The sequence below is a fragment of the Lathamus discolor genome, chromosome 3 (genome assembly GCF_037157495.1).
Source record: "Lathamus discolor isolate bLatDis1 chromosome 3, bLatDis1.hap1, whole genome shotgun sequence".
NCBI classification, from domain to species: domain Eukaryota; kingdom Metazoa; phylum Chordata; class Aves; order Psittaciformes; family Psittacidae; genus Lathamus; species Lathamus discolor.
The window spans coordinates 12,872,276-12,896,160 of record NC_088886.1 but is presented as its reverse complement, the minus strand read 5'-3'; the positions used below and the strand labels follow the sequence as shown (position 1 = coordinate 12,896,160).

The 23,885-nt window shown below is 44.6% G+C and overlaps 1 protein-coding gene across 5 annotated transcripts in view; it reads left to right on the top strand.

Annotated features, from left to right (window-relative positions):
- The window catches only part of PTPRF (protein tyrosine phosphatase receptor type F), a 394,296-nt gene that overhangs the window by 268,479 nt on the left and 101,932 nt on the right, over window positions 1–23,885 (top strand). For all 5 annotated transcript variants that reach the window (XM_065673567.1, XM_065673566.1, XM_065673568.1 and 2 more), the window contains one exon: window positions 17,494–17,682. In XM_065673567.1, coding sequence (XP_065529639.1) covers window positions 17,494–17,682 — 189 coding nt within the window. The remainder of the gene's footprint in view (window positions 1–17,493; window positions 17,683–23,885) is intronic.

Genomic DNA, 23,885 nt, shown 5'->3' with positions numbered 1-23,885 from the left:
TTGCTTGCTTTATTTTGCTGTTTTGCTTGCTGCTTGCATGCGTGGGAAGATGAACTTGTGTTTATTTGCTCTTCTGTAGCAGACCAGGGTTGTTCATGAGCCACAATTTGGAGGAGGCCTTTGTTGCTCTCCCTGCCTAAGGTAATCTCTTAAGTTCTTTCCAGTGCCTTCATTCTTTTAGGCTATACCTTTCTGTCTCAAAGCATGTCACTGGGCAGAGTTCAGAAGGAAGACGGAAGGAGAAGAAACCTAGAGAGTGAAATGTTTTGGAGAGTATTCTTAGCCTTTGATCGAGGATTCAACAGGCAATATGAAACTTCGGTTTTTAGCTTTCCCATGGCAACATTCATAGCTTTGTTTGGGACATTCACTTCCTACTTTGTCACGGGGAATGATTTCCTGTGTATGGGCTCTGCAGAGGTCTGCCTCAGGTGTGCAGTGGGGGAGATGTGGTGAAAATCTCAAGAGCTGGCTGCTGGAGAGCCTTGTCTGCCGTGTGTGAGCCTTGGGAACAGGCAGCTCGGATTGCATGGCACTGTGGTTTCCCTGCCATTTCTGTCCCTTAGAGAGCCCCTAAGATTTCCCTCCAGCTGCTGAGACGTGGGGCTGGTCACAAGATGACTGAGTGCCATCTGGAGAAGACTGGGACCCTGTTGGTTTTCACAGAGTAGGGGCCCCCTTTATTTTCCCTCAGGCAGGTCATGGATCTAAAAACTCCTGTCTGGGAGGAAAGATGATGTTTTTCCCAAGGAGTCTAAGGCTCCCACAATCATCTCCAACATCAGAGACTCATTGTGCAGGGTGTCTTCTGGCATTTTGTGTTGGTTGGCAGCTTAGTAAAGCAAGCAGCTGAGATTAAGCCAGTTCCGCTCCTCTCCTTGGCAAACATGTCCTCTTGTGTCCTAGACAAGCTTGTGGTTGGAGCTCCCATTAGCTCTGAAAATCACAGCTAGGTCTTCAGGGCCTCAGTAGTGTATGCCCTGCTGCAGTGTTTGCTGTTGACACTCTGAAAAGGGATACCTGAGCTTGTTTGCTTAGTGAGGGATGCCTAAGACAGGAGTACCAGCTGTTATTTTACCTTAAACATACATTCACTCTAAACTTTTCCTCTAGCTGAATAGTCCTGACTCCAGTGGCCTGTACACTGTATAGTGAGGGGAAATAAAGAGTCTCAGTATTCTCATCTGCCAGGAGATACCTGCCTCCTACATACTGTAGGAAAGGCTTAGAGCGGCCTCTCCTTAGCAGAAAGTTTTCTTTCCTATTAGTCGTTGCAGCTGGGAGAACCATGCCTCATCTCTTGCTTGTAATTACATCAGCGGAGTGTCTTGGGAAAAGGTTAAATAGTCTTTTGTATATCAAATAAAGCCAGTGAACTTCACTGAAATCATTTAATGAAAACAATCCTGATTATCTGTATATAGTGCCATGTGATATTTTAAAAGAACATATTAAAGGGAAACGTGGAATTGTGTAAGGCCTCTAAAGACTACAGTGCAGAGGCTATGCAGCAAATGCCTTTATAATCTAGGATCTGAAGCAGGCTTTGAATCCAATTGTGTTTTTCACTGTTGTAAAACATGAGCGATTTTGATACAGTAACTCAGATTTGATTCAGAACTTTCTTATTAACTGTTCTTCATGCACATCGAATCTCCGAGACTGAGCTGAAGGGCTCTGCACATCAAGGATGGAGCTGACTCAAGGACAGAGCTATTAAGGTGTGTAATAATCAAGAGAGGAGAATTAATTGTCTTTAATTTGGCATAAATCCCAGAGACCATAACTTTGGTTATTAGGAATTCAGGGCCTATTTCCAATTAGTTATACCCAAGCATGCTCGCATTTCCAACTTCGGGAGTTTAGTCGGTGAGCACGTTAGCACAGCAATAGTTGATATGCTAATAAAGGACAGCAGTGCCTGACCTCTCTGTGTGTGGTCAGTGCCAGCCAGCGTCTGCCTGGCAGTAAATCAAACCATGGTATTGCTTGATCGCTTCTGACACCTTGCAGTGAGCACTCAGTGCGTGGCAGCTGCTAAGGCAGTCTGTGTGGACAAAATCACCTGGGCCATGCTGGAGCAGGAGAGGCTGTTGGCGCTTACGCATGCTTTTTAGTCTTTGAGATTCCTTCTAAGAGATCTGCTGCAACAAAACCATGGTGTTTTCACCTCAAGTGTGTAAAATGTAAACAGCACAATTGTTTTCTATACCGGAAAATCTGGTCTAACTTGAGCAGGGTTGAAGAAAGGGGCGGCAGCGATTTCCGGAGCTGCCAGCAGCAGCTAAGTCGCACACTGCGACCACGTGGCTTGAAATGCACCACCTCGTGCTGGCAGGTTGGGAACGTGCGTGGGGCTGCTCAGCCATGGCCACCCACCTCTGCACATCCCTGCAGAGCGGGGCAGAGGTGCCGCCTCCCGCCACAGGACTGGTAATTTATACACACTAGGAAATGGCAAACACAGAATGTCACCTTTATTGTAAAAGCGCTTAGTATAAACATCAGGTTTTTAAGGAAAGATGGGCCTTGAGGGTCCTGTAGGAACAACCTCTTGCAAGCCAGGCTGTATCTTGCGTTGAGACCCCAAAACAGGGCTGGCAGGAACGCTTGTAGCCATGTGTATATGCGAGCATCAGAAGGAAGGATGGTTCAGAGCAAGGAAGTCAAAGCAATTCATGCACTCAATTCCTCTGTAATCATTTTCTGAGACCTCCAACCTCTTGGTGCTTTAGCCCCTGTCTGTTGAACGTTGCCTGCCAGTCAGTCAGCAATGAAACAAAACTTGCACAGGACGAGATCATGACATCCTCTCATAGTTGTTCTCAACTCTGTTTATCCTGAATCTTGACTTTGTAGCATGGGAAGGTCCTGGGAAGTCCACAGTGTCTCTTGTCCCCCACGCCCTGCTTTTCTGTGATTTGTCATCAGAAAGAGAAATAAAGAAACCCCAACAGCTACTGTGGGGACTGTTCCTCCTAACCACTAGTGTGTGGAGTTAGTGGAGGGATCTTCCTAAAGAAACCTGAAATTACATTGCAGTGGAAAAATAGCAGATTGTCTTTAAAACTTAAAGACCAACTTCTCAATTTTCAAGAGGGGGAAAATCCTTTTAATGCTTTCCTTAAATTCATTTTCCAGCATAGAGAAGCTGAGGCTTGGCAAAATCCAGGTGTCTGTTTAACTTTCATGGTCTTTATCTCATAAATGTAATGTTTTGGGGGAAGAGGTAGGGATCGTATTTAAGGAAAATGCCACCTTTGGTATGGGAAGGAGTCCGATGCCACTGAGCTCTGCAGCCTTTCACAGGTTCCAGGAATGAGGGGTGGGGAAACTCACAATTCCTGTAGTGGTCATTTGAGAAAATGAACCTTTGACTAGCAGCAAATACACCCGATGTTAGGGAATGCATTTTCCTTGAACAGCAAAGGAGTTTCAGCTCATCTCCTGCATTTAGTTTATATTACAATGAGTACCACAGGAGCCAAGAGGTGCCATTTTTTTTTAATCCACTTGGCCTTGATGTGGCTTCACTGCCAGCTTTCCATTTATCTGTTGCGTGCTCTTTAATTCATGAGGGCCTTCACTGGGGATTTCTCTAAAGCCTTGGCTGAAATTGTCAGCCACTCCTTTTATTGCACATCTTTCTGAAGAGATGGGTGTTGTGGCAAAGCAGTAAATAGGATATTGAGTCTCTGCAACACTTGCTAGCTGTAGAAAGAGGAGTACCTCCTCTGTTAAACTCTGATCAATTACATCATCCCAGCATTAAAAAAACATCACTTGTCTGGCAACAAAGTCCTATTTGTGTTTGCATGTAACCATTGGCTTGCTACAGGTCTTTTGCTGGGGGCCACTTCCTGTGGTCTCTGGAAGACTGTTACAGTAACCAGAGTCTCCATCTAAAGTGATGTTGGAGCCACTGTAATTAATGGGTCTCCCTGAAAGTGATAAGTTATAAAACTCATAGTAAGAGAATATTTCTGTCCCTGACTCTAGTCAAGTCTTGCTGTGGTTTTCCCCTTTATAAAAAGTCACCTCCCCACCAAGTAAATTAATTTAGTTACCCAGTATCTCAAGATGTTTTTTCTGTGGTAGAATATTTTAAAAGTTCTGAATAGAAAGAAGTGATTTGCCATATCACTGATCTGTCTGGAGTTCAGATTAAATTAAAGCCCTTCTTACAATTCTCAAGTGATTTCCATGCCTGCAGACCCTCTATGCCTGAGCTGCCTGCAATAGAACAAGTGCATTGGAACTTCACATTTATTGCTTCATTTGAAAATAGAATTTCTCTGAAAAAAGGTACATGAGAAACTTGCACAGTCACCAAAGTACTTGATGTCAATATGTGAATATTTTTTGAAGGTTATTTTCTTTTTGAATAATATAAAGAAATAATGCTTTAGACTATAAATTTAATTTGTGTTTTACTATATTGGCCTTTACTGAGACTGGTTCTGTGTGCTAGTTTTGCTAACTTGTCAAATATACTGATATAATTTCTGAGCATTCTGCTCAAAACCCAGGTCACTGCAGTTAAGGAAATGGCAGAGAGCCACATGCATGAGAATTTATTGACAGTGGCAGGAAAGGATGGTGCTGAAGAAAAAGCGTAGGGTGAACGAAAGGTAATATGAAGAGGTGAAGAGAAGAGCAGGCTGCTGAGCACCAGAGCTGGTACTTTTCAGCTTGTTTTGTAAGAATTGCTTCTCTTCCTTTCCCACACCCACATGCTTTGATTGCTGGCTCTGGGATTCAAACTCTCATGGCATCATACAGCCACTCCATTCCATAACTTGGCATTTTTGGAGGTTGCCTTCAAGTTTCAGTTTAGTCTTTGAGATCAGAGAGCAAAGGGGTGTTTCAGGAAGGCATTCTTTTGGGGGCAGGGGAAATCTTGTTTTCCTTTTGAAGTGCTGGCTGGTTTTGAATGCCAGAAGTAGAACGTTTTTGTGCTTTCTCTAATGACTCTCTAGCTCCTCCCCAGTACAATCTTAAGTTTCATTTTCCAAGCTAATCATAGAATCATTTAGGTTGGAAAAGACCTTTCAGATCATAAAGTCCAACCGTTTTCCTGGCACTGCCAAGTCTACCACTAAACCATGTCCCTAAGTGCCACACCTGCACAGCTTTTAAATACCTCCAGGAATGGCAGTTTCCCTGGGCAGCCTGTTCCAGTGCTTGACATTTTTCCTAGTATCCAGTCTAAACCTCCCCTGGCACAACACAAGACCATTTTCTCTCAACTTATCACTTGTTGCTTGGGAGAAGATACTGACTTCCACCTCAAAACAGCCTCCTTTCAGGTAGTCATATAGAGAGATAAGGTCTCCCCTTAGCTTCCTGTTCTCCAGACTAAACAACTCCAGTTCCCTCAGCCACTCCTCATGAGACCTGTGCTCCAGATCCTTCACCAGCTTTGTTGCCCTTCTCTGGACCTGCTCCAGCACCTCAATGTCTCTCTTGTAGTGAGGTGCCCAAAACTGAACACTGTTTGATGTGTGCCCTCGCCAGTGCTGAGTACAGGTGGACAGTCACTTCCCTGGTCCTGCTGGCCACGCCATTTCTGATACAAGCCAGGATCATGCTGATCCTTTTGTGCCACCTGGGTATATTGCTGGGTCATATTCAGCCACTGTTGACCAACACTCGCAGGTCCCCTTCCTCCAGGCAGCTTTCCAGCCACTCTTCCCCAAGCCTGTAGTGTTGCATGGAGTTGTTGTGACCTAAGTGCAGGACATGGCACTGAACCATGTTGAACCTCATACAGTTGGCCTCAACCTATCAATCCAGCCTGTCCATATCCCTCTGTAGAGGTTTCTACCTGCCAACAGACAAACACTCCCATGCAGTTTGGTGTTGCTATCATCTTACTGACAGTGCACTTGATTTTACCTTGTCCAGATCATTGTTAAAAATATTAAACGGAACTGGCCCCAATACTGAGCCGTGGGGAGCACCACTTGTGACCAGCTGCCAACTGGGTTTAATTCCATTCACCACCACTCTTAGGGCTCGACCGTCCAGCCAGATTTTTACCCAGTGTCCCAAGCCACAAGCAGCCAGTTTCTCCAGGAGAATGCTCTGGGAAATGGTGTTAAAGGCTTTTCTAAATTCTAGGTAGATAAAATCCTCAGCCTTTCCATCATCCACTAAGTGGGTCACTGTCACAGAAGGAGATCAGGTTGCTAAAGCAGGACTTGCCTTTCATAAACCCATGTTGACTGGGCCTCATCACCTGGTCGGTCCTGTATGCGTTGCATGATGGCACGCAAGGTGACCTGCTCCATAAAGTTCCCTGGCACTGAGATCAGACTGACAGGCCTGTATTTCTCTGGATCCTCCTTCCAGCCCTTCTTGCAGATGAGTGTCACCTTTGCTAACCTCCAGTCAACTGGGACCTCAAGAGTTTTTGCTTGGGGATTTTGGGGAGGGTGAAAGATAAACAAGACAACATCCCAGTGGTTTTCTTTAAGAAGTCAGAAGTCCAAGAAGACATTTTCAGCAGGGTATTTTGTCAAAACATAAAACTTTTTCCCATCCCTAATCTTTAAGTTCTTACTTGAGAGTTGCCTGGCCACTGGTTTTTTGACAGGCTGTGATGTTCCCCCACAGGAGGAGAAGCCACTGGGTTAACAATGATGCAGGCAGGCTGCAGGACCTAAATAGAAATCAGGTTTTAGCAAGATCTTTCAGTAGGAGTTAAGTGACCAAAAATCTTGCATTTTGGCCTGTGAAGTGGAAATGAACAGATTTAGTATTCCAGCTGAGTGGCAGCAGGAATGCTTCACTTTAATCTGAAACTCAACGTTAGAAAGCATGGGAGAGCTCTGTTGTCAGATTAACTCAGTTCTCATGCATTTTTTCCTGCACTGAGCTGCAACCAGACATACATGGATCAAAAGTCAAATGCTCCATTAATTTAACCGCATGTTGGATTTAATGGTGTATGGAAATCCATTATTGATTGCACATCTTAAAAATGAAAATCTCCGTGCTAATCGCGTATCACATCAGTGCAGGTGAAGTAGTATGGAAAATGCGCAGGATTAATAAATGACTTAGAATACAAGTAAGAGCTGTTTCCATGCTCTTCTCTGAAAAGATTGAAGTTTGGGGTGTTTTAGTGGGAGTGTGTTTATATATTCTGTCACGGGGAAACAGTGGTTTGAAAACAGTTCTACAGGCAGTTACGTTCAACAGTTGGTACCAACAAATGGCATAGTCCTGCCTGAAAGCACAGCATGGTCTTCTGTTACTGTTCCTTTACTACAAAGTCTTAATAGCTGCCTGCAAAACCATTCTGAATTCATTGTGTTTAAAGAACCTTTGTGAGTTTCTTCAATGCACACTTCCAGCCGATGATTTTTTTCTTCTGTGAGAAAGAGTTGTTGAAAGAGCCTGGGCTTATTTACCAGATGTTGGGTATGACCCACAAAACTATTTTTACCTACTTGAAATTAAGCTGTAATTTTGGGGGAGGAAACAAGATGAATTTTTCTTTATTTTTTTCCTTACCAAATGGGTTAAAAAGGGACTCTTGCTCAGGCAGGGGATCTCGCAGATATGATCTGGTTTACTTGTGTGTAAGCTCTTCCTCACCCACATTTTTTACATTTCTTGCTATGGTTTCTGCTGTGCTATACTTTTAAATGACTGTCAGAGCCTTTTTAGTATTTCATTAGCATGAAGAACTAGTTTCTCTGGTCTCTCAGGAAAGTGCTTGTTTTGGTGTGCCTTTGGGTTGTCTGTGAACAGTGCTCTACTTTCACGGCAGAATAGTGGGCTTGGGTCTGGAGCAGGAGGTCAGGGGTGATCCTTGCCTCTTAAGGGTCTTTGCATCGCAGATCCCACCACTCCATGGGCTGTGTCATCAGCTTGGAGCGGCTCTGTCCAATGGCTCAGAGCTTGTTCAGCCTGAGCAGATAAACTTCTGCTATAATCTTCCTTCTCGGGAAGTTTTTTAGCTCTTTTAGATATATTGAACCTTCTTGGAAAAAATTGAGTTTAGGACCAAAACTGCAAATGTGACTGTCCTTGCCAGGAAGCCAGAATGGAAAGCAGCAAGAGGTAGTCAGGGTGACTGAAGGATGTTGTGATAGTAGGGATTTCATAACTGCTGTCTCAGACTGTTGCAATCTAATCTGATAAGGTGCAAATAATTGTTTTCTTCCAGGATGGGTTGAGGTCTCCTAGCTGACGGCTGACTCCTCACCTAGCACGTACTGAGCAGAGGTTGTTATTACCTGGGAAGATCCCTAAACTAAGAACTGAAACAGTGGGTTGTAGGTGCAAACCTTTAATTTGTCCAAGCTTGTGACTTGTATGCTTTCTTCTGGTGTGCTCTGAGTCAGCTTCAGCAGCTGTGAATCATCTTTGTGTTGTCCTCTATCAAGAACAGGTTATCTGTATAGGAGAGAGAGGAATTGCCTTTTCACCACTGAAGCTATGGCTAGACTTACTCATCTGAGGAGATCTTGTATTAATACCATGGATCTAAGGACTACAGGGCCAGGGTAGTGAAAGTGCACTTTCCCTCCAAACGGACCTTTCTCATGCCTTCCTTTGGGCTGTGCTTAGGGAAAGGCCATGCTAGAAAGTGACAACTGTTGCCTCCATCAGGGCTTCTGGAGCTGTCTCTCTTTTCTGTGTCCCATCCTGAATCTAGAACAAATTAGCTACCGTGTGAGAAGCTTAGAGGTAGTTATGGCTGATGCATGGCTCATGTCTGGTATATCCAGACACAGGATATACAGGAGGGCTTTGGTAGTGGCATGCTGTGAGAATGAAGACCTTGGGCCCACTGTAGGAGAGGATCTGGTTCGAGACCATCTTAAAAATCTGAACATGCACAAGTCCGTGGGACCTGATGGAATCCATCCACGGGTCCTGAAGGAGCTGGTGAATGAAGTTGCTAAGCCACTGGCCATCATGTTTGAAAAATCATGGCAGTCAGGTGAAGTTCCCGACGACTGGAAAAAGGGAAATATAACCCCCATTTTCAAGAAGGGGAAAATGGAAGACCCGGGGAATTACAGACCAGTCAGTCTCACCTCTGTGCCTGGCAAAATCTTGGAGCACATTCTCCTGGAAGGCATGCTAAGGCACATGAAAAACAACAAGGTGCTTGGTGACAGCCAGCATGGCTTCACTAAGGGGAAATCCTGCCTGACCAATTTGGTGGCCTTCTATGATGGGGCTACAGAACTGATGGACAGGGGTAGCGCAGTTGAAGTCATCTACCTGGACTTGTGCAAAGCGTTTGACACTGTCCCACACAACATCCTTGTCTCTCAATTGGAGAGATATCAATTTGATGGATGGACCACTTGGTGGATAAAGAACTGGCTGGATGGCCGCACACAATGAGTTGTGGTCAATGGCTCAGTGGCCGGCTGGAGACCAGTAACAAGTGGTGTCCTTCAGGGATTGGTGTTGGGACCGGTCTTGTTTAATATTTTTGTTGCTGACATGGACAGTGGGATTGAGTGCGCCCTCAGCAAGTTTGCCGATGACACCAAGCTGTGTAGTTCAGTTGATATGCTGGAGGGAAGGGATGCCATCCAGAGGGACCTCAACATGCTTGTGAGATGGGCTGATGCCAACCTGATGAAGTTTAACCATGCCAAGTGCGAGGTCCTACACCTGGGTCGGAGCAATCCGAGGCACAGCTACAGGTTGGGCAGAGAAGAGATTCAGAGCAGCCCTGCGGAGAAGGACTTGGAGGTGTTGGTCGATGAGAAAATGAACGTGAGCCGGCTTCAGTGTGCGCTCGCAGCCCAGAAAGCCAACTGTATCCTGGGCTGCATCAAAAGCAGGTCAAAGGAGGTGATCCTGCCCCTCTACTCTGCTCTCGTAAGACCTCACCTGGAGTATTGTGTGCAGTTCTGGTGTCCTCAACATAAAAAGGACATGGAACTGCTGGAACAAGTCCAGAGGAGGCCATGAAGATGATCAGGGGACATGAACACCTCCTGTATGAAGACAGGCTGAGGAAGTTGGGGTTGTTAAGCCTGGAGAAGAGAAGGCTGCATGGAGACCTCATAGCAGCCTTCCAGTATCTGAAGGGGGCCTATAGGGATGCTGGGGAGGGACTCTTCATTAGGGACTGTAGTGCCAGGACAAGGGGTAACGGGTTAAAACTTAAACAGGGGAAGTTTAGATTGTATATAAGGAAGAAGTTCTTTACTGTGAGGGTGGTGAGGCACTGGAATGGGTTGCCCAGGGAAGTTGTGAATGCTCCATCCCTGGCGGTGCTCAAGGCCAGGTTGGACGAAGCCTTGGGTGAGATGGTTTAGTGTGAGGTGTCCCTGCCCATGGCAAGGGGGTTGGAACTGGATGATCTTGAGGTCCTTTCCAACCCTAACTATTCTATGATTCTATGCTGCAGTGCTCCTGAAAAGAAAGGAAGATGTATTTCCTAATGGAGGGTTGACCCCGCATCTGTGGCACCACCTTTTGTTTTGGCCAGTTCCTTGGAGCAGGTTGAGAGGCATCATGAGGCTGGAAGGAGCACTGTTTGAATATTAACCACATCCCTAAGGGCTGAGAGAAGCTATTTGTTTTATGCCATTGGGATTCAGTGCCCCCTCAGGCCTGGAGAACCAAGGTTGCATGCTGGGTGGGAGGGAGTTCCGGGTGCCAGTGCAAGTGCAGGGTGCTCAGCCCTGGGGAGGTGACCTGTTGCTGCAGTGGCTGTGCATTACCTCAGCGCTGCACATGTGCAGCACTGGGACTTGGCAGGAGCAGAGGCTGAATCCGTGTCAGAGCAAGTTGGGAGGCACTGCCGTGTCTTGCTCTTGGGAGCACCCGCCTCTCTGCAAAGCAATCCTTGCTCCCCTTGCAGATAAGCAGGTGCTTGGGAATGGCAGCTGTGCTACTGGGAGGGTATTGGTAGGTTGTAAATAGAGATAATTGCTGTCCAGCCATGAACAGACAATGTTAGCAGTGCCCTTCTAGCACTTGAAAGGTAGCACTGTCTCCGTGGGGTGTTTTATGGACTCATAACCTCTAGAATTAGCAGGTCCCATGAGCTCCCACGCTGTGAGCCCCTGGGGCGGGAATCTGCCTGACAGTTTATCCACTTCTGCCATGTCTAGTCTCGTATTTTCTTGAATTTTCCTTACAGTACATTCTTTGTTTTGAACTGACTCAGATTCTTTCTTTTGTGAACTGTTTCACTGCTGCTGTGATCTTTCTAAGAGATAGCAAATACTTTGTTTACTGTAAGCTCTTGTGCAGTTATTCATGTGGTTACACCGTGACACAGAGAAGTCCTTCTGGAGCTGGTTTCCACACCCACCCATTCATCTGCGCCCTTCTCCCCGTTTTCAACGGGCTGCTTCAGCATGTCACGTTGGTGTTGATGTCATACAAACCCGGCAGATTTGTCATTAAAAGCCTTGTCATCAATAGATGACTGTTTGTATTTTCTGCCTGCCTGAAACTGTTTTATACTTACTAACCCAGTAATTAAGACTTTGCTGCCTTTGAAACAGGTTGGTTTCACTGCCCCACCTTTTCCTTAGGCAATTACAAGGCGGTGCCAATGTCGACAGGGCATTCATTAGCCTCTATGAGACTTGGCTCCAGCAGCTAGCACGCACAATGCACTCCTCCTCCCGCCGCTCCCCGCTCCTGACACTGGGCAGCCTTTGGAGACCACGAATTTGGGTGATATTTTTGGTGCACCTCTTTAATGGGCTTTTGTAAGAAGAAGCATGCAGAAAGAGAGCATCGCCTCAAAATGGCTGATAAAATGCTCTTTGTGCAGGTTCAGTTGAACCAGAACAGAGCAGTATCAGGGTTTCCTTATGTAAAATGATGCCATTCTTCTGGGCCACTGGATTGCTTGACTGCTTTTGATTGTCTTGCAGTAATTGAATAGCCGCACTGTGTAACCTGTGCTGGAGGAATTAGGGCTGTTTGTTCAGCAAACAGATGTCCTGGATTGTGGTGTGCTTACAATCTTACTGGTTTGCATCTTTCATTAGTTAGTATTGCCCGCTACCCAGACTGTCGTCCCTGCACTGATAATTCTGCATTTGCTAATGTGTTACAGTGTCTGAAAGGGAGATTTGGAAGCTTGTAAAATCTGTAAAGTAAATCCATTGATCCGTCAGATACCAGTCTGTCAGTAGACAAGGGTTACCCCTGCTACATCCTGTGTTGTATTGCGTCAAACCGCTACCTTTTAGCAGGATCGGTTCAGCCCTGGTGACTTGAACTGGGTGAGAGCCCAGCCTGCCTCCCTGGATGGGTAGGGAATGTGTGAAATAGCTTTTGATACATGTATCCTTCTCCTGTGCGATGCTGACTGCAGTCAAACACATTTATTGGCGATCTCTCTGCCCTCAGTCCATTTCCTGGCTTGTCCCTAGCACTGCATGCTCCTGAGTGGCTTCAGATAGCTGGCAGAATCGAAACAAAGGAGCTTTGTGCTTTAATCATCCCTACCAAGCCCCTGAAATTGATGCTGGGCTGGAAGTTCCTCAGCTGACGCAGGCTGGTAGGAGCCAATGGCCCAGATAGGCAGTTTCCAGCTCTGTGTGGGGGTAAGGCCCAATATCTCACTTGAAATGAGTCAAGAACATCCCTTCCAGTGGGGCACTAGTTTTGATAGATTGTAAGAGATTTAACCTCACAGCTGTAGCTGTAATGTATAGAAAAGCTACTTTTTGCTATTTCCAAATTATATTGGGGTATTTTTTTTCTCTCCCTCAGCAGTCTGAACAATTGGACTCATGATACTAAGCAGTCCTGGCTTTTGTAGGAAGAAGAATATGACAAATAACTCCCATAAACATGTTTACAATTGGCACTATCATTTCTAAAATACCATTTCCTACACTGTCACAGAGGAAGTACACAGTGGTAAGGGGAAGGTTTTAGGGATGCCAAGTCAAGATATGATCCCTAAAACAGTTGCATGGCTGCAAGACCAGTGACTATTATATGGGATTTGCAGTAGTAGGAACCTGCTACCCAACCCCTCCAACTTTTCTGTTCTGTGTGAGATTACAAGTTTTGATCAAAATCTTGGGGGTAATCCTGCAGGATTCAGCTATCAACAGCTGTGCTCACCACAGACTCCTCTGCAGGCCTTTTCTGTAAGTAGCTCTTATCCACATACTGTTCCACGCTGGGGCTGATCCGTGCTTCTCGTAAGACATAAATTGTAATTGCCTTGGTGTCCCTTATCATCACTTGATATTTGGAGTGATGCAGAAAATAAGGATGTCCCAAGGGATATGTGTCTCATGGCAGCCTCCTGAAGAAAAGGTAGTTTTCTAGGAAGCTGGTGAATGAGCCAAGTAATTAGAGCTGCTCTCAAGGAGGTCTCAGCTCCAGTTCGGGGCTGTGGGAAAGGTTTCTTACCTTAGCTTTTCCCTTAGAGACGGGAAATGTGTGGCACAAAAGAGCTGTGAGAGAACGGGGGTTAGATTTCTGTCACCTCAGAAAGGAGATTTGCAAAGGGAGCTGTCAAGTGAGCATGAGATCCTCTGCACATGCTGTCATGCTAGATGCCAGAGGGACATTCCTAGCTCCTTGGTGACTGCTGCTTGCAAGACCTCAGCCTGGTCATGGATTTTCCAAGTTTCAGTTTGTAACTGCAAAACCCACTCTTTTTTTAACCTCTCTTGCTGTTTCCCTTTCCTTCTGCTTCTCTCTCCTCTTCCTGTTTTTGTCTCTGTCATTTCTGCTTCTGCTGCTGCAGTCCATGGAGGGAATTAGAGCTTGCAATACCCTAAAAAGATCTTGTTTGTGCCTCGATTTTGCTTGCTCTAGCCAGATGCCTGCCTGAAGTACACCCCTTCTGAAAGCATTCGAAACCCAGAAGGAAAAACTGGTTTAGATCGTCTGCACTTGAAAGCAGATTCATAGCCTGTTTTAATGTGCATTAAAAGCACAGTAGCTATCCTTGAATAAAACCAAGTGCTGACAAATTCATTTTCTAGAATAAGGGTATCCACATATTGGCATGAATAGGAGGATAGCTATTAGTGACGAGCACCATGTGCAGACAAGTTAGTACAGCTAGCAAGGGCTGAAAGGAGCCGAGGCATGACTGAGCCTCATAATTAGACCTAGATTAGACTGTTGCTGAAGGGGAAGGCAAGGCAAGAACAGCTCTGAACTCCTATCGTCGCCTGTAGTGTTTGAACAGAGACATCCCTCGCTGTCCCAGTGAAGTCAGCAGCGCCAAACCAGGCTGGAATGAAGCCCTGTTATCTCTATAGGAGCACTGCTGGCAGGGCAGGTGTGGGCTTGTGCCGAGCTGCGCTCTGCAGTGTGACCAGCTCAGCCCTTCTTTACAGCCATTTTTCTCCAAGGAGGGTTTGGGGAGGCTGCCAAGAGTACACAGTACAGGGGAAACATGGAATAGCTGAGGTCGCCATCTCATGATGATACAGGTACCTGAGGCCATTGGACCACCTCTGGAGAAAGTGCTCATCCTCTCCTTGAGCTTGAGCCCTAGGCACTGTAACCTTGGCCCAGTGCAGGTCCCCTGGATCTACCCCAGAAGTAACAGCAGGTGAACCCCAGCCTTCGGGTGTCTGAGGTGCCGTCAGAGACTGACTGTCAAATTTCCCTAGTGTCTTGTCACACAGTGATCTGATCTGGGGCTGCAGCTTCCTGGAAGCACAGTGCTGCTCTTAAACACCAGCATCGCCTCTACATTTGATTGACAAGGGATCAAACAAGTCCTTGCTGCCTGTGTGTTGTTGTCGATGCAGGCAGGCAGATGTGTCAGTGCTGTTCGCTTGAGTTTTGGTGGTGGTGTGGCCATAGCAGATTGGCAGGTTTCAGTTTCCAAGCACACATGAGAGCTGGTCTGTACTGGTACCAGTGCTAGCCCAAGGAAGCTGTTGTGGCTCTGACTACACAGGATACGCTGCTTTTCTGCTACTGCCATTTGCTGCTAGAGTTTTGGGGCTTGTGTGCAGTAAAGAGGGAAGAGACTATGTGCAGCATGAACCTTGCATATCCGGGATCTGGGGCTGAAGTTCATCCCACGGTGGTCACCTGTGCTCTCTGTCCCTCAGCCCTGTATTCTCATCTGGGCTCTGTAATGAAGGAGAGTAGATGGTATAGGAGCAGTGTGGTACATCTCTTTGGAGTCCAGAAAATGCTTGATCTAAGATTTCTGGTATGGCAGAGGTAGCTTTGTCACCGGGTGTTTGTAACCAGCATCTCTGTCGTATGCAGTGAAGTCAAGGTTACATCATGTAATTTCTGCTGGTCAGTGGGTCATCACAAACTGCTAATTTTGATTGAGCACTCCAGTGCAGCAGGCTGGTTGTGTTCTTGCACATCAGTCACTGTGAAAGATTTTCTGATCATTCTTGTTTCTGTGGGCAAAGGATCACTACAGAGGGGAAGAGATTTCTTGCACAAATGCTGGTTTCAGGTTTGCTTTTAGCTGTGTCCTAAGCCTCCACACAGACTTTGGACCAAGTTAGCAGGGTGATACTTAGTTCGGTGCATTCTTTGTGAAATCTTGAATAAACCAGAAAAGATTGTCAATGGTAATCATGGTGATTTGATTAGATCACTTCAGGGTTTCAGCACTCCCCAGTGTAAACATCTGCTTCTAATACTGTAAATAGCAAGGGGCTGCATTTTAGGCAAACTTGGCCTCAATCTGAGAGAATGTCACTGTTGTGGCTTTTCCTATATATTTTCCATTGCTTTTCAGCCTATACCATGCTGTACTTGTGTGTACCCTTCTTTTGTTTCTTTTCAGCGATGTATGAGTACGCATTGTGATTGCTCAATATTGAGTGCTTCTGTTTCTCGTTATTGGATGCTAGCTCTGGTGTCGTTCCAGTTAAGTTGTATGTACCTTTTGTCTTTGAAAATCAATAGAGAGCAAATTAAAAAAGAACTAGTTTTTGTGGTACCTTTCATTTAAAAAAAGAAAAAAATCCATTTATGTTTGCTCATGATGAGAGAGGTTTCTGGGGAGGCCAGCCTGGGAGACAAAATATGGTTTGTGCTTTTAATAAGCATCAGAAACCGTTTTTTTCCTTTAGAAAACCTTGGATGCTTCATAGTCACTCTCATCTAAACAGAAAAATAATATTCCAGGGCATCGTTTTGTTTACAGCAGATGTTGCTTTGTGCTACAGTCTTGATTTGCAAACAAGTCAAGGGTCTTGGGAATTCTCCAGAGATCTGAGGGAGAAATATGTAAGATTAGCCACCACAGACTGTGTTTGCACTGCAGGTTATGGCAGTACAGATAGACAGAAGCACCTGAGGTGTTTGTACCTTCCAGTCAGGAGTGAAGGGTACGCTTCCAGATGTGTGTTGATAGAGGAAAAATCAGATTGCAGCAAATTCAGGCTCCTCTGGGACTTGGGGAGATGCTGAGGTCTTGCTTGTTTAAACACTGCAGTGAGCTGGGAGCCTTACAGAATTGGATTTACCAAAGAAGGAGGTTTGCTTAAGTTCCCTTAAAACAGGGAAAAAAAAGAAACATACTGAAAATAATTGAGTTTCTGGTACTTTAAAAGCTTCTTAATGTTCTTCAAGTTCTTTTTTCTCTGGAAAAGTATGTCCTTTTGATTGCAGTTCAGGCTTAGCAGAGTACAGTACATCTTGCCACAGAATGAGTAAATGAGGTCTGTTCTGCAGCTGCTATTGAATGACGATGTTGGAGCATGCCTTGGCTTATCAGTGAAGGCTGCCTAATGTATTCCACCCAGCCTACCTGAGCGTGCTCTGCAGCAGCAAACCCAACGATTTTCGTACCTGCTGTATGGATGGTTTTATCAATAAGGGGGGTGCTTCATTTTATAGTATTTCAGTAAGACATGCCAGAGCGTGCCCTGGCCATTTCTCACACACCTCTGTTGCTCTCTGCAAACCAGAAAATGCACCAGGAGCTTGCCACAGCACAGTCTGGTGAGGCGGCTCATGAGCAGAGTGTGGCTCATTAGCTTTACATTCATTAGTTTCTAAAAGCCTTCTGAATCAGATTTTGGGGCATGAGGAAGAGATTTGCAATCAATCCTACCAGTGTGACAGAATGTTCCTAGTCAAAAAAAAGAGAAAATGGGCCTCTCTGGACCATTCTAAGGGGTTTTATTGTTTAGCTGTTGATTTTCAAGATGCCTCGAACTATTTGGCTTCATGTTTGTCTATTATCTTCTACACAGTCCTCCCACAAAAAGGCAAATACCTGCTTTTACTGAATTATTAACAATAGATGGAGCTTACGTATCAATGAAAATTATGGACGTTTCCCAAGGCAATTGATTTAAACGCAGTTAAATTTAGTGGAAGCTTCTATTGGTGTAATGAATGCTCATTATAGAGCTTAATGTGCTTTAAGGGCTTGGAAAACCTTCTCAGTAGGGAAGTGAGGCTGCTGTTTTCCAGCAGAGGCACAGATGCTGTACCATGGCACTGCTGTCACTACAACCATATCCCATTGCTGCGTCAGAACATTTCGCTATAACCTTGTCTTTTTTCCTCTTGCAGAAGACCACCTCCCAGCTGGCTTTCCGACCATTGACATGGGCCCACAGCTGAAAGTGGTGGAAAAGGCCCGCACAGCCACAATGCTCTGTGCTGCCAGTGGTAACCCTGATCCTGAAATCTCCTGGTTCAAGGACTTCCTGCCTGTTGACACTGCAACTAGCAATGGGCGAATCAAGCAGCTCCGCTCAGGTAAGGTAGCAAAGCAAGTAAGCTTTCCTTACCTCCTCACTCTTCCTCCCATTTCTCTTTACTTGCTGCCATTGGGTTTTTTTTTTTTTTCTCTGAAATGCAATTCTAAACCCAAATGCCAATTTGATTTGAGCTTGTTTCTTTTACAATATAAAAACAGTTTTTGGAGCTGATCCTCTCTGGCAGGATATCGTGGCTTGTTAAAAGGAGACGTTAGAGTGGACATGCCTTTTGGAACATCACCTGGATTCCTTCTTCGGTAGACCGTCTTGACATTGCCCCAAATCCTTGGTAGGCTCAGACATTTCACTTCCAACTCAACAGGTCTCAGATCATTTTAATAGGAACACCATGCAAATTAGGACAGTGAGATACTGATTGAGATTTTACAATCAGTGGTCACGTACTGCTTCACTCCTTATATATACTCTGCTTTCTGTTAAGATCTTTATCATTCTTGCTGTGTGACACCAGAAGAATAAAGAAAAATCCAAGCAGCAGCAATTCTGTGGATTTCAAAGGAAGGTGGACACAGTTTTGAACTATACAATTTCTTTTTGATTTTTTTTTTTGTTTGATAAGCCAGATACTAGCTTTTGAAATACAGGCGATTAGGTCTTGTGGGTGGCTAAGAATGCAACTCCTTTTAGCAAGGGACTCCTGTTTTTCTGCTGTACTCTTCAATCTCCCAGGACTGTAAGGCCTATTAGAGAATTAAAGAAAATAAAATGTTGCTTTATTCACTGATGAAGTGCAGCTCCCCAGTGTGAATTGCAGTGGCTATTTAACAATGCAGAGCAGCACTACACAGCAGCTTTAGCCTGGGGAAAAAAGGCCCACAGTACCCTGCACTAAGTACAGAAAGGAACAGAGCTGCAACAACTTTGGTATAGAAAGGTCTAGTGCTTAAATAAGAGCCAGACTGGCTTGCCTGGCCATGATGTATCTCTGGGCACTAAAAAGCCTTTTTTTATGAGTGCTGCTGCCAGGGCAACACTACCTTCTTCCTAGGAAGGTGAACGTCTTGACACATTTCCCCATAGCAGGAGCCTTCTGCTTAAATCTGATGATGCTTGGGTGATAAGAAGTAGGCTTGCACTTGGGGGAGTGGGTAATGAGACATCACTTTCATCAAAAATAGAACCCAGCCTGACACTCCTGATCCCACCTTGATGTTCCAGTCAGCGCTAATTATACTAATGCATTTATAGTTTATGAAATTTCCCAGTGACCTTTAGCTTATTTCCCCCACAACATGGTTTAATCTTGATCTGTTTGTGCTGAAAGAAAATATCACACTTGTTAATTATTCTGAGAAGCTTTAGGAAGCAGCAATAGGAAAGTGTACATGGATGTGTTTCACTTCATAACTGACTAAATCAGCATCAGAAATTACATAAATGAGCAGCAAGGCACCTCCTGATGCACTTGCTGTATGTTCTCCAGATTGCTTTTCGCAGGCACTTGGCTGCCTTTCTGCCAGCTGCTTCACAAATTTAGTGAGATAGAAAGTTTAAGACCAAACTAGTAAACCCTGTCACTGTGTCCAAGTTTTGCTTCCTATTCGCTGTTCTTGAGCAACATCTCAATTGAATATTTCACCTGGGATTCAAACTCTGGAGCTGGCTGCTTGCTGAAGACACAGTAATTACCAAGGGAGGTGTCAAGGGAACCTTTTAGAAATCAATGAGGAGGACACATCCTCAGACTCACAAAAGAAATTGATTAGCTCTCTAATGTAGTAAAGGAGGTTTCCACAGTTCAATGCAAAGGTATTTGAAATATGAGAGAAGTTTTTGTTTTCAGGGACCCTGTGATAGGATGCCAAGATTCACTTAAGGCTCTGCATCACCCTGGCATGGGTGAGGAGCAAGAAGTTTACTGCTTCTCGTGGGCCAGAGGTTTATTCCCTGCTTGCATTTGTGACTTTTTACTATATTTGTAGTCAATATAAAGTAAGGCTTGCACTTTGAAGTGCCTGAGTCCCCACTTACCTGACTGCACTCACCCTGTGTGAGTAATGATGGGTTGGGCAGTCTCTGGTCCGTTTTGCAGGGTGCTCACTGAGCTCTCCAGCACTATACCATTGAGGCCCAGTAGTTTTCAAAGAAAGGAGTGTTTAAATAGATACCTCATTATATGGGAGAGTGTAATAGTTTGCAAAGTCTCTGCTCCATTAAGATCATATCTTACAGCCAGCTTGGCATATCTGCATGAATGTCAGTTTATACTATCTCAATCTAAATATACGCTCATTTAATTTCATTTAATTAAAACCCAATAAAAGCTAGGCAGATGTAATATAGTTAAAATAGCTAGAGCATGGTGTGAGCCCAATATTGCATATATAGAGTGTCCGACCTTCAATGAGTACCAAATATATTATTATTCAGATGTACTAAATATAGGTTATGAAGGTCAAAGCAGCTTTGGAGTCTGACTTAGAGAGGAGTTTGCAGGATGATTTCATTTCTTTAGGCTCCTAGTGTGGAATAAATAGCTAGAGGTAAAGAAGCAGCGTGTTTGGGAAAGGTGCTCTCTTCTGACACTTGCAGTTACGTGGGCTGGCAATGCTCTGGGGGTTTCAGGCAGGTCTTTGAACTTGCACACAGTCAGATCATATGCCCAAGGAGGCTCTGAACATCAGTTTCTAGAGCTCTGTTCATCTTCTGTCAAGGTACTAGAGAGTTTGTGGTGTAACACAACCACGCCATCATCTCAGGCTCTTTTAACCCCAGAGGACTGGTGTCTCTGTCAGGAGCAAATACACAGTTTATGAATCTGTCCTGTATCCTACCATCCCTCATTTACTGATCACATCTGTATGTATGTATATGCATTTTTCTATTTCAACCTTCTGACAGAGTAACTCTTTACATTTAGAGTGCTTTTTTTCTTCCTTCTCCGCAGTACATAGATCTTTTCTCCCAGGTAATGCTCAGTTCCTTTTAAAGTACAGCTCTTGGGTAGTTCTGTCAGTACGTGTTGCACTAATTGCTCTAGAGATGAGAATGCAAATAAATACAGGTTTTCATCTCTTATTATCACAGATCAAGGCAAAAGCAAGGTTTCTGACTCATGCTGGTTGTAGCAAAATTCTCCCTTGCTCATCATGCTAATACTTCCCACCTCTTGTGGAGAGAGGCTGCTTTTCTGCAAATGCAGTGACTCAGGACAACTCCCTGTTCTCCCCTAGGGTGCATAGCTTCAGTCATTGCCTCTCAGTCACTGACACAGGATCTAAGGCCAGCTCTAGGCTGGGAAACTTCCCCAGCATGCTAACTCATTTAAAACCTATTCTCCTGAACTGATTTTAAAACAGTCCGGGCACTGTAGTGTTACAGGTGATGTACATGCGAGTTCTGACAGCAAGGGTCACCGCTACACCTCTAACCATGTTTTAAAATTAGTTGATGATGTGGCAGAAACTCAATATAGATCAGATTGTGCTGATTCTTCACAGTTGCTCTGTAAAGATTCTTGGACCAGAAGCTCCTGAAGACTTCAGAGCAACTCTAGGTGGTATTCATACTCCTGTAGCTCTCAAATGTTTCCAGTGACTTTCACAAGTGAAGAATTGCTCTTACACCTTGCTCTTCATAAAATTTATGAACAAAATATCAAATGACAATAAATAGTTATTCTGAATGTTCACTTCCAGATACCTATGCCATGTAAGAGAACTCCAGAAATTGAGGGAGCATTAACATCTTTCATCTAGTAAAGAGCTTGGTCTTACAAGAAGTATTGTTCTCTTCTAATTACCATCAATTAACTGAGTTATGGAACCATGCCCTACACCCCAGTGTGGCTTAAAGGCAGTTAACTGCAAGTAAAGTATCAGAGAGAACTCTGCAGGTGACTTTAGTCGCTCTCTGGAAAAGTGTAGGTGCCTTTAATGAAGAAGCAGTGGGAGCTGGCCCACCAGATCACCTTGCTGCATTTTTACTCTCAGAGTTACCAGCAAGCACTTTCAATTTAGTCTTGATCCTATAGTAGAAGCACAACTTATTTGGTAACAAAAGGAATACCCAACATGGACAGAGTAAACTTGCAAAAAGAAGTGGTACCTATCCCAGAGAAATGGCAGCAGCAGCCATATCCTTCTTCAGTGGTAATAGCAGCAGCCAGTATCCAACAGAAGACATTCAGCTCCTGGCAAGAAACAGCTTTGAGTCCAGACATCAGATGGGCATCAGCTTGGAATAAGGTGTGTAAGGATAGCCCAAAAGAATGGGTATTGGGAAGTATTTTCCAAAAGGATCAGGAAACCTGCACAAAGATGGATGCTTTCTCAGAAAGGACTGACTGGACAAGGGTTGAATCAGTACCATGGCCAGCTAGCTGACAGCTGAAATTTTATGTCCTGGCCAAACCTATAGTGCACATATGGGTCGTGCTGTGTGAGGCACACGCAGCAGTGGTGGGATTCACACAGACTCCATGTTGCAACTGGTGACAAATAGCCAGTCTTTTCTGTAGCACTTCAACTTCTGAAAATAGTTTTCCCTAAAACTATGTTAGGGAGTAGCCAAAAGCACTGTTGGAGTTCTCTGGGAGTCAGTGTTGCAGCCAGCAAGAGCCTTGGTTTCACTATACGATGTTGTTTTGGAGTAGGGTTTTGGTGGTTTAGGTTCTTACGCTTCCTAAAAGGAAGTGGTGTGTTGGTAAGTTTGGGGTGAGTTTGTGTCAGCAGAGTGAAGACCCCTCTCCAGCAGAGCCTCTTCTCAACACTGGGAAATACTGATGCAAATAATCCCATTGGGGTTTTCAGTGTATTATCCTATGTTTTGCCTTGCTTTGGGCACCTGGCTGTGTGCTTCCAGTACACAGGATGCCAGGGTCAGTATTCATTCCTGATTGAAGTGAACATGCATAGTGTTTTTTGGTGTCTGTTATCATGAAGGGGAAATGAACTGTCCTTCCTTATGAGTGTTTCAAACCTTTCGAACACAGGAGTTGGGTTTGAAGCTTGATCTTGGTGTGCCCTTTGCATAAAGAGGCCTAGTGATCACAGGGCACTAGTTGGCCTCAGTAACCATTTAAGCGATGGCACCTCTGTCACTTTGTGGACTCTTATGTTGGCACTCTGTGCTATGACTTGCTCTCTTTGAGGGACACCCTGAGAGGCCAACAGCCAGAGATACATTGTCATATGATGTGAAGAAAAAATAGAAACTTTTATTCCTTCTGGGTGAAGGAATCTGAAAACAGAAAAGCCTTGTGCACTCTCTGTAATGGTGTCCTCTGTGTGAAGAGTGAATGTCTTAACTTTGCAAAGGTGAGAAAGACCCAGAACAAACATTGTGCTAAATACAGCAAGTCTCTGTGCTGCTGCTGCAAGGGTTCACTTACATTTGGAGGCCAGGAGGATTGGGATTTAACACAGGAAGAAATGAGCTGGTCACACTTCTGTTTTAGGGAATCTGCTTCAAGTATGCAGTTGCTCTTACTGCTCTGTGTAGACAGTTGCATATTAGCGAAAGGGTTTAGCCTCTACAGGGAGTAGATTTAAAGTTTGCTGCAAATCCTTTCATTTCTAGGGCAGAACAACAAACCCTGTTTCAGCCAGATGAGAGAGACGGAAGTCCTGTTTTCTGCCCCTTGGGCTTGTTCTCAAAGTCATTGCACCATTCCCATGGGAAGTGACACACTGCGGTGATGCTTTTCTTAACTCTGAGAATTGCAGAAGGGGACAGGAGGGTTGGGGATGGGAGGAGGGAGGCCCTAGACCAAACTGAACAAAAATACCACTTGGCAAACTTTTCAAACAGGCGAAGAGAAATAACCCTGTTTTCCATGGCTGTGCTATTCCATGCAAGTATCTCTGGGTCTAACTGTTCTGTCAAGGGTAGCGGTAGTTACTAAGATAGATAACTAAGCAGCAGATTTATTACTGCAAGAAAGAGAGTACCCACAACTTCAGTCACTGCAAGATCTTTCCTGATGCTTCAGTCATCTGGATAGAAAGCATAAGAAAATATAACCAGACATAAAGTTAAAGTGGGGTAATGTCATCTTGGCAGAGGAAAATGCCAAAATGAGTAGTTTTAATTGCTGTTACTGCTTAAAGAAAGGACTCTGCCTAAAGGAAAAGGTAGTTAGGAAAGAAAAAGATTAAGTATAAATATTACAATTACTTTTTAAGAGGCAAGTTAAACATGCTTAAAATATGCCTTCTTTGTATTTACAGAAATTCTTTT